General features: G+C 35.3%; 1 protein-coding gene across 4 annotated transcripts in view; it reads left to right on the plus strand.

The window, feature by feature from the left end:
* The window catches only part of GPCPD1 (glycerophosphocholine phosphodiesterase 1), a 74,257-nt gene that overhangs the window by 17,202 nt on the left and 43,303 nt on the right, over nt 1-13,752 (plus strand). For all 4 annotated transcript variants that reach the window (XM_043512131.1, XM_038394146.2, XM_043512133.1 and 1 more), the window contains exons 2-5: nt 629-712; nt 3,186-3,276; nt 4,699-4,783; nt 11,776-11,851. In XM_043512131.1, coding sequence (XP_043368066.1) covers nt 664-712; nt 3,186-3,276; nt 4,699-4,783; nt 11,776-11,851 — 301 coding nt within the window. In that variant the 5' untranslated portion in view covers nt 629-663. The remainder of the gene's footprint in view (nt 1-628; nt 713-3,185; nt 3,277-4,698; nt 4,784-11,775; nt 11,852-13,752) is intronic.

Below are 13,752 nucleotides of genomic sequence, written 5' to 3' on the forward strand. Positions count from 1 at the left end.
ATTATTTTTCATGAGTAGCTTTGAAAGTAAGAGTAGGGTTGTCAACCTTCCAGGATTGGCCTGGGGTCTCCAGGAATTAAAGATTAATCTTTAAATAAAGATTGTTGTGTGATGAAATCTTCAGGAATAAATCCAACCAAGATTGGCAACCCTAAGTAAGAGTAAAGAATAGCTTGAAGAGGCAGCTGCTTACCCATAGAAAAGCTATTGGCCATTGAAGGTTATAATTTCACTTTGTCTCTAATGATAAAGTTCCCGTTGACTTCATTGAGAGCAGAGTTAGGAGAATGCTGAGTGCTTTAGAGAAATCCTCCCCTAAAAATATTGAATGAATGCTATTTCTAGTTGCACATATCAATCTCACTATTTTTGTTTAACACTTGTTAACTTGTAGATAGGCCCTGTCTTCCTTGCTGGCTGGACAATGGTTTCTTGATCTCGTCAGTCCTTTGCTTTGGTTTGCTGTGGAGTGGTCCAGAGCTCACAAGTACTGCCATTCGCTCAGAACATTAAGACCAATACTTGGTCACCCCCCTGTAGATGACTGAAGTTCATACCCTAGCTTTTAGTGAGACCGCTACAGATGTGGTATATTGTTACTGAAATACTTTTTTATACCCTCTAATAGGAGACATCAGACTTCCTTAGTCATTATCTGCAAGTATGACCCCATCTCAAGTTACCTTTGAAGTAAGAGGAACATCAGAACCAGGTACAGAAATCACACTTGTCATATACCTGTGTGTGTTGTAAAACTAGAAGAAAATTTTCAAGCCATACAGTTAAAAAAATATTTTTTTATTTTTAGTTAGAGGGCAAAGAATCATAATTTTGATACTTAGGATGACAAGGTTCAGGAGGGTGGATTGGTAAAGAGGAGCTTTACAAAATAATTGTTCTTTAGCAGAGAGTTGGGGAATGAATTTTATCTCCTTTATTAACTTTTGTTTGAAAAATGTTAGCATACCAGAGATTTTGATATACTCCCTGAAATAGTCTAAATACTTTTTAAAATTAGAATAGTATTTGTGATAACCTTACTTCATCAAATGGAAATATTTAGCATTAATCCTGACCTTGGATACGCAGGCATGCATTGCTGTGTTTCTTGGAAAATCCTCAGTTTGTGCATAGGTATGCAGAGGGTTCCTGTTGAACCAAATATAACAAGAGAATACGTTTTGAATGAGTTTGGAACACAGGTTAACAAACTGCATAGATGGCATGCTGTTCTGATCAAGTATCCTGAAACCTCAGATGTTGGTTACATTTCCGTTCTGTGTCTAGCTGGTTTTGGGATGTTAACTGTGTCTAGCCAGAGGGATGTTATCCAATCTTTTGCCTTCAACTTTTTTCCAAAATTGTTACAAGCCAAAAGCAGACACAGAGTAGCTATTCCATTGAGTTTCCTCTTTCACTTCCTTCTCTGATCCCCCCCCCCCCCCTCAAATCAGTGGCTGATTGCATCTAAAACAACCAGAGTGCTTCCTCTGTGAGTCATTATATGATTTGCCACAAGCATATCTAAGGTATTCATCTTCTTGCCCATCCTGGCCAGCCTAACCATACACGCTCCCCTATTATTTATACAGTGCTATAATGCTTAAATTCACAGCAAACCACTCTAATAAATCCTAGAAGGCATCAGCAACCATTCAATAATAAATCATTAAAATCACCAGAAGCCCCTCCCCTTATAAAGTAGGTCTGTGTTCTGTTTTTTCTTTTTAATATTTTAAAGAAAATATTGGTGCAAAATTTGATAGGCAAAATACTACATGGGACAAATTACTACTATTGGGACTGAACGACCTTGGTAACATCCTTTTTAAAGTTGTAACTTTGGCATCTACCTCCAAGCTGCAACATATTCTTTCCCAGTATGAGAATTTGAAATAGCTGCTAGAAATAGTGACTTGTGGCACAGGTTCACAGCTTTTATTAAGGCTTCCTGTGTCTCTGTAGGATTGTTTCAAGTTTAATAATTGAAAATACCTAGCCCATTTTCATAACAGGTAGGTTAGTCTTCATTAATCCCATTTTTCTGATGCTCATGTTTTCTGAAATTAAAGAACTATTTTTCCTTTTGGGCTAAAAATGCTGCATGTTTGGTATCAGCCCAAAGGTGAAATTAAGACAATTCAGTTTTTAGTGAGGGTGAAACGCATTCTAATCCTGTTTTTTACTTTTTAGAAACAGTTCCAGTAGAAATGACTGACATTTGGAAATGTTTGCATGCAAATTGTTCTTAATGAAGGGGTAGTACTTTTCTAGGAGTTTTGGGGAGGGAGGTGGTGAGTAGAGGAAATGCTCAGTGAGGTTCTGCTAAAATTTGCAGCAGAGCCAAATGAAATCCCATCACTGTTAAAATTTGTGTTCTTGCATGTTTAGACTACTTCTCTGAAGTGGAACACTTTGAGGGGCAGGAGGCTACAAACTACAGAAAAACCCCAAACCTCCAAAAGTACTATTTTAACATCAAGAAAAGGAAGAACATTTAAAGTTGTGCAGTACAAGTAATCCCAGGGGAAAATTCTTGAGATTCAGAATGTTAAGGTCCCAACAGAAGCATTAATCCCTTAATTTGCCCCTGTTGCATATCCATTTAATGCATATATAATGTTAATTTTGTGTTGCTTTTATATTCATATAAACATAAAAAGAACTAAATTAAAAGCAAAAGATTAAGGTTGAAAAGTTAGTATTCAAGTTTGAAAATGCCAAAATAAATTAGCAGCCTGCTCTCTATCAGTGCTTTCCTGGTCGTTGACACCAGTAAAGAGAGACTTAAAAATAAGCAACAAATTAGTTGCTAACTATTGAGTGTAAAATTCTGCTTGAGCGACCATTATGTATTTGAAATGAATTTCAAGGAAACTGACTTGACATTAAGCATCTGTGCTTTGGAATCTGCCTGTACCATTGTGTGCAGAAGCATTTGTGTGGCTGTTCCTACTATTTAGCAGTTACTGTCAATGGACCTGCCCATCTGTAAACTGGAGATGAAATTTGAAGCACAGTCACAGTCCTGTAGTAAAATATCCTTGTGAAACAAAAACTTATTGAAGAGGGCTGGATTGGTGTCTGTCTTGTATCACAAGTTTTTAAATCCCTTCAACCACTGTGTAGAATGCCCTTTCTAATTGAAGACACGTCCAAGTAATTATGGTGATTTCTCTTCCTAGGAGAGGTTTTTGCAATATGTGGGAGTTGCAGCGCTTTAGGAAATTGGAATCCTAAAACTGCAGTGGTCCTTCAGGCTGATGATGCTGATGGGTAAGCTTTTAGTAATAAAAATACTGATCTACTACTTGTATTTTGATACAGAATTCAAAATTCTAAAAACTATACACACTTCATAAAACATGTTTTATCTAATCAAGTCTTTTCATTGTTTGATCATTTGGAAAGCATTTTTAGAAAAAAGAAAAGGAGTACTCGTGGCACATTAGAGACTAAAAAATTTATGTGAGCATCCGATGAAGTGAGCGGTAGCTCACAAAAGCTTATGCTCACATAAATTTGTTAGTCTCTAAGGTGCGACGAGTACTCCTTTTCTTTTTGCAAATACAGACTAACACGGCTGCTACTCTGAAACCTAGAAAAAAGATGTTTACTAATGTGATAGAATTTGTAACTTGCATACCTGCTTTTCCAGTTATGAGTGATATCACATACTGGAGTGGAGTGGTAGCACTGCTCAGCAGTACATGTGCAAAAACTTCCTTAAAGTGCTGTTAAACTTCTGTTGCTGTGACTGTAAATCTATAATAAGAGTAAGTTTTTTGTGTACTTATGAAATGGGGTAATATCAAACACTAACACTTGTGTTGCATAAATTTTTAAATGGTTTAGTATGGGAATAAATACTGCAGGAAGAGTCCACCAGTTTCTTAAAATGACACTGTTGCTTATTTTTCTCTGATTTGGGGAATAGCATGCACAGAATCTGTTCCTAACTCTTCCAGTGACTCTGTGACCTCATTCATTTAATTGTTTCTCATTTTCTCCCATCTGTAAAATGAAGATAAAATGTCTTTCCTTACTTTGTAAAGCACCTCAGATCTACTGATGAAAGGCACAATAGATGTGCTATGTATTTATTTTACTTGATGCATGCTTAACTAAGTCAACTAGAAGAGAACTTTTTGTGATTTTACACATAGTTTATTTTACAAGATGTATAAGAACATGCACTTGTGTCTGAGATCACAATCACGTTTCAAAGCTTGTTATATTTAATGGAATAGCTGATAGTGCTGCGTATTTGTGTTACCCCAACATTCTAGATGTGGCCTCTTTCTAAATGGCTGGCTGATGCACTGCAACATTGATAATAGATGGTTGTAGCAATAAAATCATACTGCAACTTCATTATAAATGTTGTAAAATGCTTTCAGCCTCTCAAACCATTTTAGAGGGCTGTTACATAAGTTCAGTATTGCTATTCAAGTTTCAAGAATGCTAGCCTAGTGTATTTGTGAATGTTTGTTTTTTTTCCTAACTTATTTTAAAGAAGGAAAACAAAGCCCTGGTGCTTTTTTAAAAGGTAGCAAGAAATGTACTTTAAATCATATTTTCACAAAGCCATGTTTGTATACTTGCCTGTTTCTATATTTCTATACAACTTTTAGTTTTGGGCTAATAAAATTTTTTGAAAACCTTCATGTAACAATTTTTTTTACTATTTTTCCGCAGTATGTTATGGAAAACTACTGTTGAACTTAGTAGAGGAGTTGCTGTTCAGTATCGATATTTTAAAGGGTGCTTCTTAGAACCCAAGGTATGTAACTTTTTAAGCTGGGTTTTTTTTTTTTAACTGTAATACTTTAACTTCATAAGGAGTATGTCTTATGACTCCAGCAGAATAATAAAATGGACACAAACTTAGTCTGCGACAACTTACTGTTACTAAATGGAGTTTCTGGTACTTTAATCATTCCTACCACCCTGTCCCACAACTGCTGGTTTTTGTTCCTCCAATAAAAATGCATGAGGATCATGCAGAGCTTAAATACATACAAAATCCATCAGAAGTTCAGGTCATCTTTATCTGTTGTCACTAGAAGTAATCATTAAAAGCCAACAACTTTATTACAAAGGGTAAGAGTATTGCATCATAATAATGTAAATGTGTAATAGCAGAAGAAAATTATTGGTAATTTAAGTAAACATGCTAAAATTCTGCTTTACTGGGCTGTCTTTAATATTTACATTTTTTATAAAACATTAAATGTTAACTGCCTCTTTTCTTATGCAGTTGACATATCTTAACTGTTTTCATTTAAAAAAGCCAAAAAAGAGTGAAAGCATTCCAATATTTTCTATAGTTCCTATGTACGCATTTGCATGAGTTATACACCTGCAGTTTTTATGTGGATTCATACGGAAGATGCACGTGATTAGGAGTTAGAAGGCAGCATACACATCTGTGGATACCAGGTTCTTCTTGGGATTAAGGATAGGAGAGTTCCAAGGAGATGATCTGATCGTATAGTCGTGTAGGGGAAAATGAACAGCTACTGTTTAGCTGCATTTTCCTAGAAGCCACCATACTGAAGAAAAGTGGTCCAGTAAACCCACCCAACTGTCTTTTGCACCTATTACGTCTACAAATATATTATAGTTCTTCACTAGGGCCTAATTCATTATCAATTATATGTGACTTAAGTAGTAAGTAAATACATGGAAGGGCTGCAGAATCGTGCATCCTCTTTGTATAGCTCAAATATTTCAAATTATTTCATGGCTAATAGGTCTAAAAATTGACTGGTCTTGGTTTTCATTTTTTTGGAAATGGGGGGAAAAACTCTTTGAGTTGAAAATATATTTGAAAAATACATTTATTAAAATTCTCAGTAACACTACTTATTTGACACATGCTCTAAAAGATGGTGTTACTTTATCAGTTCCAGCATGTGAAATCAGCTAATCTTAAACTGAGACTTTAAAACAGATATTTGGGAAATATTCTGGGAGCATAAGAGGAGGGTACAATGATGGTTTTTTCAAGGTGAGAAACTTATAAACGGGGACTCCTGTCAAGATAGGTCAGTTTTAAGGCCTAACAAGTCGGATAGTTGTTCAGATACCCCAATATTTAAAATGTAAGCAGTAACAAACTGGGGGAAAAAGCATACTTAACTTAAAAGAAAATTGGCAAGAAATTTTTTGCTAGTAAAACATATTTTTCCCTTGTAATATTTGCAAAAGTTCACAGTATATATTGGTGAGTGTGTTTCTTTAAGTAGGTGCTCTGTATCGTGCACGCTCTATGTACCGTGTGATGCAGAGGCTGCCAAGGTAAGTATGAATTTTATGGAATAGCAGAGTAAATAGCTACTGTATATAAAAACCCATATAAATAGCCATAGTGAGATAACTATCCATCTACAAAGTTTAAATTGCACCTTGTTATAAACACCTGACTTAATTTTTTAATAAAATTTGGTTTCTGTGTCTAGAAGTGCTTTTCTAGTGGCTTGTCCCTTTTTTAGTTCTTGAGTTGTTTATGGATATAGGAAAGATCAGTTGCATGGGTGGAGTGGACAAGTTTAAGAACAAAATAAAAAATGCAACACAAATGAACCAAGTATACAGAGAACCTAAGGAGATGAAACATTAATAACTAAGAGCTATGTTTTTAATATAATTTGAGATTCAAAACACTTTTCAATCAATGGACTGTATTATATTTCCTGCTGTTTTATTTAGTACTCTTAATTAACTTCTAAATTTGAAACTTATCTGTACAGTTGCACTAACAAAAAATTTAGTAAGGGTCTGAAAGGTACTTCATATATCTTGAACTTTTTATCTATGAATAATCACTGGAATATCTGTATGCTAATCCTTCATCTAATAAACCAATTAGGGGGTTAAGTATCTCCTAAATATGTTTTAGAAAGTCATTTTGTACTTTTGTAGTCCCATAATAGTTTCAGTTTGTAAATTTATAAACATGCATTAGAATAAAAAATGCTAGAGACAAACCCAGTTTAAATATGTAAAGTGGTTAGTAGTTCTGTTTCACATTTCTTCATGAACTGGGGGTGCTGCATATGCTTGAAACAGAACATCATATTGATATATATGTGAATATTGGCTAAGCTAGAGGCCATAGACATAAGGACTAATACAGGGAACTGACTACTTCCAGCTATCTAGAAACAAAATACTAATACAAATGAGAAGCTGAAAATTTTAGCACAGCAAAAAATGGTTATAATCAGAACATAAGAATGGCCATACTGGGTCAGACCAAAGGTCAAGCCAGCCCAGTATCCTGTCTGCCAACAGCAGCCAATGCCAGGTGCCCCACAGGGAGTGAACCTAACAGGTAATGATCAAATGATCTCTCTCCTGCCGTCCATCTCCACCCTCTGATAAACAGAGGCTAGGGACACCATTCCTTACCCATCCTGGCTAATAGCCATTAATGGACTCAACCTCCGTGAATTTATCTAGTTCTCTTTTTAAACCCTGTTATAGTCCTAGCTTTCACAACCTCCTCAGGCAAGGAATTCCACAGGTTGACTGTTTTTGCTGTGAAGAAGAACTTCCTTTTATTTGAACCTGCTGCTCATTAATTTCATTTGGTGGCCCTTAGTTCTTATATTATGGGAACAAGTAAATAACTTTTCCTTATTCACTTTCTCCGCACCACTCATGATTTTATATATTCAATCATATCCCCCCTTAGTCTCCTCTTTTCCAAGCTGAGAAGTCCTAGCCTCTTTAATCTCTCCTCATAATAATCTCAGTATTCAAATTCAGGAAGAAATAAGTTGAAAAATCCTTTCCCTCAATCTTGTAAATTGTCATTTTGGGTAGTATCTCTGACTGGTCTTAATTCACTTGGAAATATGGTGTCAAATTAAAAGGACAGTTTATATTTAAGTATTTGTGTACAACCAATATGAATATTTAATACTAAATAGTAACTGTTTTGGGTTGTTTTGCTACCATCTTCCCCCCCTTATTTATAAATCTAAATGAAAATTCATGAATGTGAATTATTTGTGTACAGTTAATGCATGTCTTCGATGCATTAATGAAAGGCAGCACATCCATGCAGAAGGAAAAAAGCTTTGATGCATAAAAGCTATTGCAAAAAGGTATCTAGAATTCATTATGTGCATTTTGTGAACAAATGGTTACATACGGGGTTAGAAGCCAAGTATTTCTAGATATTTCTGCTATTTTGTACAAGCTGATCTATTGTTTCAAACTTGTATATGTCTTTGAAGATATACTCACTTACTGTGATTACTTTGCTTCAAAGTTCTTTCTATTTTTATGAAGTTCCTTATTTGGGCAGGTTGCTTCTGCGGGGGGGGGGAAACTGTTGGGGGGGAAAAAAATAACAATCCTGTTTGGAACATGTCATGCAAGTATATTATACATAGATAAATTAAATATTCTATACTATGAAATGTGTTTTTTTTAAAAGCTCGTTTTTTGTGGTGAATACAGAATAAATAAAATACATAAACTCTTGGCCTTTATTTAATTTTTTCCCTTCCAGGAAATAAGCTTGCACATTTAGAGAATTTCCTTCAAGGAAATATGCAGTGCTAAGCCACCAGTGGGTGTGGCAAAGCTTTGAAAACTTGGCATCACTCTTCATTCACTTTTTTTAAATATTGGCAGAATACCATTTGATATATTCATGGGGATTTTAACAGAGCTTTGTATTTTCTTAAAATTTTCTAGTAATAAAAACACTCCAAAGATGAATTTTGGGTTCACGTTCTGCATTTACTAGCAGAGTACCCTAGCAAAATCCTTTGGCTGTCAGTCAGTAGCAGGCTAGCAACTTCTAGTTTATGCCCAACTGCTAGCAATGAGGGGGTTCTCCACTTTACTGTGGTACAGCAGCAAGTTGCGTGTGAAATCATTGCCTGAAACATTTTCAAGCCGTAACAGAAAACACTAGGCTAACTAGTTTTCAGTGTTAGGTAATTTAAATGTGTGTTCTAGAGTCTTTGTGCCTTGTGAAGTCAGCTACCCTTTGAGCTTTCAGATTTTGTGCCAGTGCTGGTTGATGTGCTCAAATATTGTCTATCAGTGTGGTATAAAAACCTAGGTAGATGGACCTCATTGTCAAAAGTGCAACGTTAAGTTATGCTTTAGTTTTCTAAGGCATTCAGCTGCCTTGTGCTCTTACCCAGCTTTTATATGGCACATAGGTTCCATTTTTTGAGAATCTTGGACTTGCGGTGTGCATGTGAAATGCCCATTTAGGCACCTGGCATTACACTTGCACAGATTCCATTGGTGAGTTCTTCAGAGCAGAGGCTGGCTTACTTTGTTCATACCCTTGTTCATTGGTTTGTGGGGTTTTTTTGTTTTGTTTTTTGTTTGTTTGTTTTTTAAAGCTTTTGGAGAAGTCACTAGGCTACTTGATGGGAGCAGCTGTGGGCATCTGCCTCCCTGCTGGTAGACATAGTTTTCACTATGGGAATCTAGAGTGTGTGCCTCAGCCAAAAGCGTGTGGGTCTGTTATAAGAAAACAGGGGAAAAAACTTGACTTCACATTCTTTTCAACTTACTCATATTTTAGACAATTCTGTTTTCCCTTTCCCTCTCTTATCCTTGCAATTGTGAGATCTCGCGCTCGCTCGCTCTCTCTGTACTGTTAATTAACATAACATTACCAAAAGAGAGATTAATAATGTAATATCTTGTGTTATAACTAGATGTATTGTAACTTTTAAAGGATCAAGTGCTAAATAACTTTGGTTATGTTTTTTGCATGAAGTGGCTTTGGGTGGGTTATATGCAGCTTTGAGCTAAATGGGACCATGGCATTTATTTTTAGCAATGATACAGAGATCAAGCCTAAATTTACTGAATACTTTTAAATCTTTGGCTTTTGGGGTCACTAATTGCATATCCTTGACGTAATATCAGGAAGTCCCAGCTGCTGCTAAAAAATTGATTCTGAGCCATACACATTCACAATGTTCAGATATTTTGATTATTACTGTTGGATTTTAAGATTGTCTGAATTTTCCATTTTTTATCACAAATTATGTTTGTTAATCCGAAGCATAATTAATGTGTTGTTTTTTTTTTTTGGTCTCTGCTGAGACAAAACTGGTGTTGGAGCTTATGATGCTTTGTAAGAGAAGGGACAATGTAGGCTTGATGAAATCTAGAGTGGCTTCTTAGCCAAAAATACCAGGATGGTGAACCCCAGAGATAACTAACAGCACTTTCTGTAGAAAATGGTAACCATGTAATGATAGGGGAAGTAGATGATGATGATTTAAGAAAAAAAAAAAAAAAGGGGCAGAAAAATAACTTTAGTCATTAAGAAGTCCCATTCAGTAGAGATTATCCAGAGACTTGGGCCCAACAAAGTTTCAGTTCCTGCTTCTACAGCCAGCCAAACGATTCACTATAAGCTCTAACTTAGAAGGCATTTTTAAAGTTCTGTTGATCCTCGCAACAGAGAAACTATCATTGTTCTCAATCTAATTGGCTTTCTACCAGATTCACTAAAACCAAATATTGCCCCCCTACAATTGGCAGAGTTTGGGGGGGACCCACAAATTTAATCTTGGTCCAACCAAAACTAACCATAAAGGACTTCACTGATAAGCTTGTTGTGCATAAAGTTAGAAGCATTTTTTGGTAGTGGGATTTCTTAGTCTTCTGCCCTGGCATCTTCATCCCTCTTCTGTGCATTCTTCTATGAATACATTCTCCTTTGCCCAGCAATAGTCTATATATATATATATATATATATATATATATATATATATATATATATATATAAAATATTTAACATGGATATATGGTTCACCTAAAATGATGTGCCTCCCTTTGAGCATTGTGAACACTTTTTTTTCTTTATGCTTTTGCTATGCCTTCTAAGCAGTGTAAATTTTTATATTCTTTTTTGTGGTAGTGAACCAAATTTAGATCTTCTATTTGAATTTTAATGCGGTAATGCAGAAGAGCAGGACCTCTGTCACAGTCAAAACACTTTTGTGTCGGTCTGAGTTCCTCACCAAATAAAATAGATATTTTTAAAAAAACTTGTGTTGGATGAGTTAGAACCCTACCTGAAGGAATAAATTTAAGTAGTAGTGTTACCATTAATCATCTGAATAACTATTGAAGTACCACAAATTAAAATAAAAACCTGAGTTCAGTGAGAATTGTTTTCTTGTTGGAAAGCGTAACTTTCCAATAAATGCTGAGGATTTAATAATTCCATCCAGCTTCTCTGCTCAGAGTCTGAATTTGTCAGTTTGTCATAGTGTGACCTGATTCATCAAATCACATCATCAGCAGTCTCAGTAGTAAGAAGCAAGCCTTTTCTTTTCTAAGGGTATGTCTACACTAGCCACCAGATCAGCAGGCAGCGATCGATCCAGCTGGGATTCATTTATCACGTCTAGTCTAGATGCAGTAAATCAACCCCCGAGCGCTCTCCCGTCGACTCCTGTACTCTAGCTCCGTGAGAGGCGCAGGCAGAGTCGACGAGGGAGCAGCTGCAGTCGACTCACCACGGTGAAGACACCATGGTAAATTGATCTAAGTACATTGACTTCAGCTACGTTATTCACGTAGCTGAAGTTGTGTAAACTTAGATCGATTTCCCCCCCCCCCCCCCCAGTGCAGACTAGGGCTTATTCTTTAGCATCTTTCCTTATTCTTTAGCATATAAATTAAGATCACAAGCACCCAGAGTGTCATTGTGGGTAGAATATCAGATATAACATAAGAGATTATTGCAGACATTTAACTTTTAAATTACAGACTATCGATGGTCCCTGCCAAGTCATAGTTCACAAGTGGGAGACTCATCTACAACCACGATCAATAACCCCTTTAGGTATGGGCATCAATTGCATCTGTTTGAGGCATATGCATAAGATTACTAATATGCTGCACATTGGTTTAGTGGGATTGACAACAATTTATAGCTTTCAAATATTTAAATTTAGTAATGTGTTGCAGGTAAATAAAATTTCTTTATACATCATGGACCTCATTCTCAAAACCTTAAAATTTTCAAATCTTAAACTCCTGTGAGCAACTGCTTTTAAAAAAGCAATAGATTTGAAGTTGTTTCCTAAATTTTGTCTTTTGCCTATTTCTATTTAATTGGAGTTAGCGTAACTCTTTGATGTTTGTCACTCTTTGAGACTGAGGATCCATAGTTACATTTTTTAAAAGAAGTGTGGAGAAGGGGAGGATATGAACTTACCCTTGTCCTTGTTCATATGAAGTTCCAGTAGTAAATTTTAAGAGGACTTTAATCCCAGTGAGTGGGCATCTTAAATAGATATTACTAACAACAATAGCAACATAATTCAAGGTGATGGAGTTTTTTCTAACTGGTAAATACCAGAAATCCCCCTTTGTTGTAGGGACATATGATACAAACTTGATTAAGTTCCTTAGTTTTCTGAAATCCAAACTTTCTTTTTAAAAAGTGATTGAAGTCATCCATTGAGTGTAGTTCAGATCATAGGATGGCACTTTTTCTACATATATTTTTGTGTAGTGTATCAGAAAGCCAGTGTTTTCTAAACCTGTATTAGTTCATTCTACATATATTAAATACCTTCTGGTTCCTGGAGAGAGTGTACCCTTTAGTTAGAATCTTCTTTTTAAATATTTGTTAGGACTAATCATGTGTATCATAAGGGATTACTGTTGCTTACTAGCTAGGTTTTTTTTTTTGTGAATTAGAGCAGTTAAGGATTTCTGTTCCTGCAGAAAATTGTTTTTTCTGTATATTGGTCAGCAATTAATCTGGTTTATATTCCACCCTCTGTTGAACTTTTTTTCTAATTCATTTGTTTACCTTACTTTGAACAGTTTTGAATTTTTAAGTAGTATCCAACTTTATTCTTTTTAACCCTGTAGTCATTGGGGGGAAAAAAAATACACTGGTCCTGTGAATTCTAGGGTGATTATTTAAAAGGTATAATATATTTCCTAGGAAAGCAAAAGTACTAATAAATGTAATGAGATATAAACTTGTTTATCTTTAGTATGTTAAATGAACTTCCCAGGGATCTATTTAATATAGCAGCTCTGTTTGTTTATAAATAGTCTTTTTTTTAAAAGAAAAAGTACTTTCTTGATCTAGTAAAACCTGGATATTGGAGATCTAGAGCTGTGTGAAAACTTTTACTGTCAGAAATAACTCTTCGCAAGTTCATAGAAAAAATAAAACATCTTTTTGTCACACAAATGTCAGTCTGTTAATGCAGATAGAAAACTTGTCATTACACCACAAAACATTGTTGTTTAATTGCTATTAAAGATTGAGGGCAGAATTGTGGTGCTTTTTACAAAAGGCTAATGGCATTATTGGCAAAATATTACTAAGTCAAATTTGGTTCTCAAATTTTGAGAAACAAAGTGATTATCTCTTTAGTGTTTTTTTTTTTAATAGCTCTGAATGGTTATGGTTATGCTCGTGAGTTTGCATACTTCCTGAGCTTCCTGTTTTATAACCTTTCTGAGTAGGGTAAAAGTGAAGAAACACTTCGAATATTTTGTTCCAGGGAAACGGGTCTGTCAGATGCACAGAATAAGCATTTTAATTGTGACTATCTTGATTTAGAAGCTTTTCGTAGTAAAAAGCTTGTATGCTTTCAAGAAACATTTCTTGAACACTGTCAACATATATAATACTAAATGGAACTTGAATGCTAACGATACAGAATACTAGCAATATAGTGTAATCTGCAAGAAAACCAAACTTTTAGAATGCATTTA

The sequence above is a fragment of the Dermochelys coriacea genome, chromosome 3, assembly GCF_009764565.3.
Source record: "Dermochelys coriacea isolate rDerCor1 chromosome 3, rDerCor1.pri.v4, whole genome shotgun sequence".
NCBI classification, from domain to species: Eukaryota; Metazoa; Chordata; order Testudines; family Dermochelyidae; genus Dermochelys; species Dermochelys coriacea.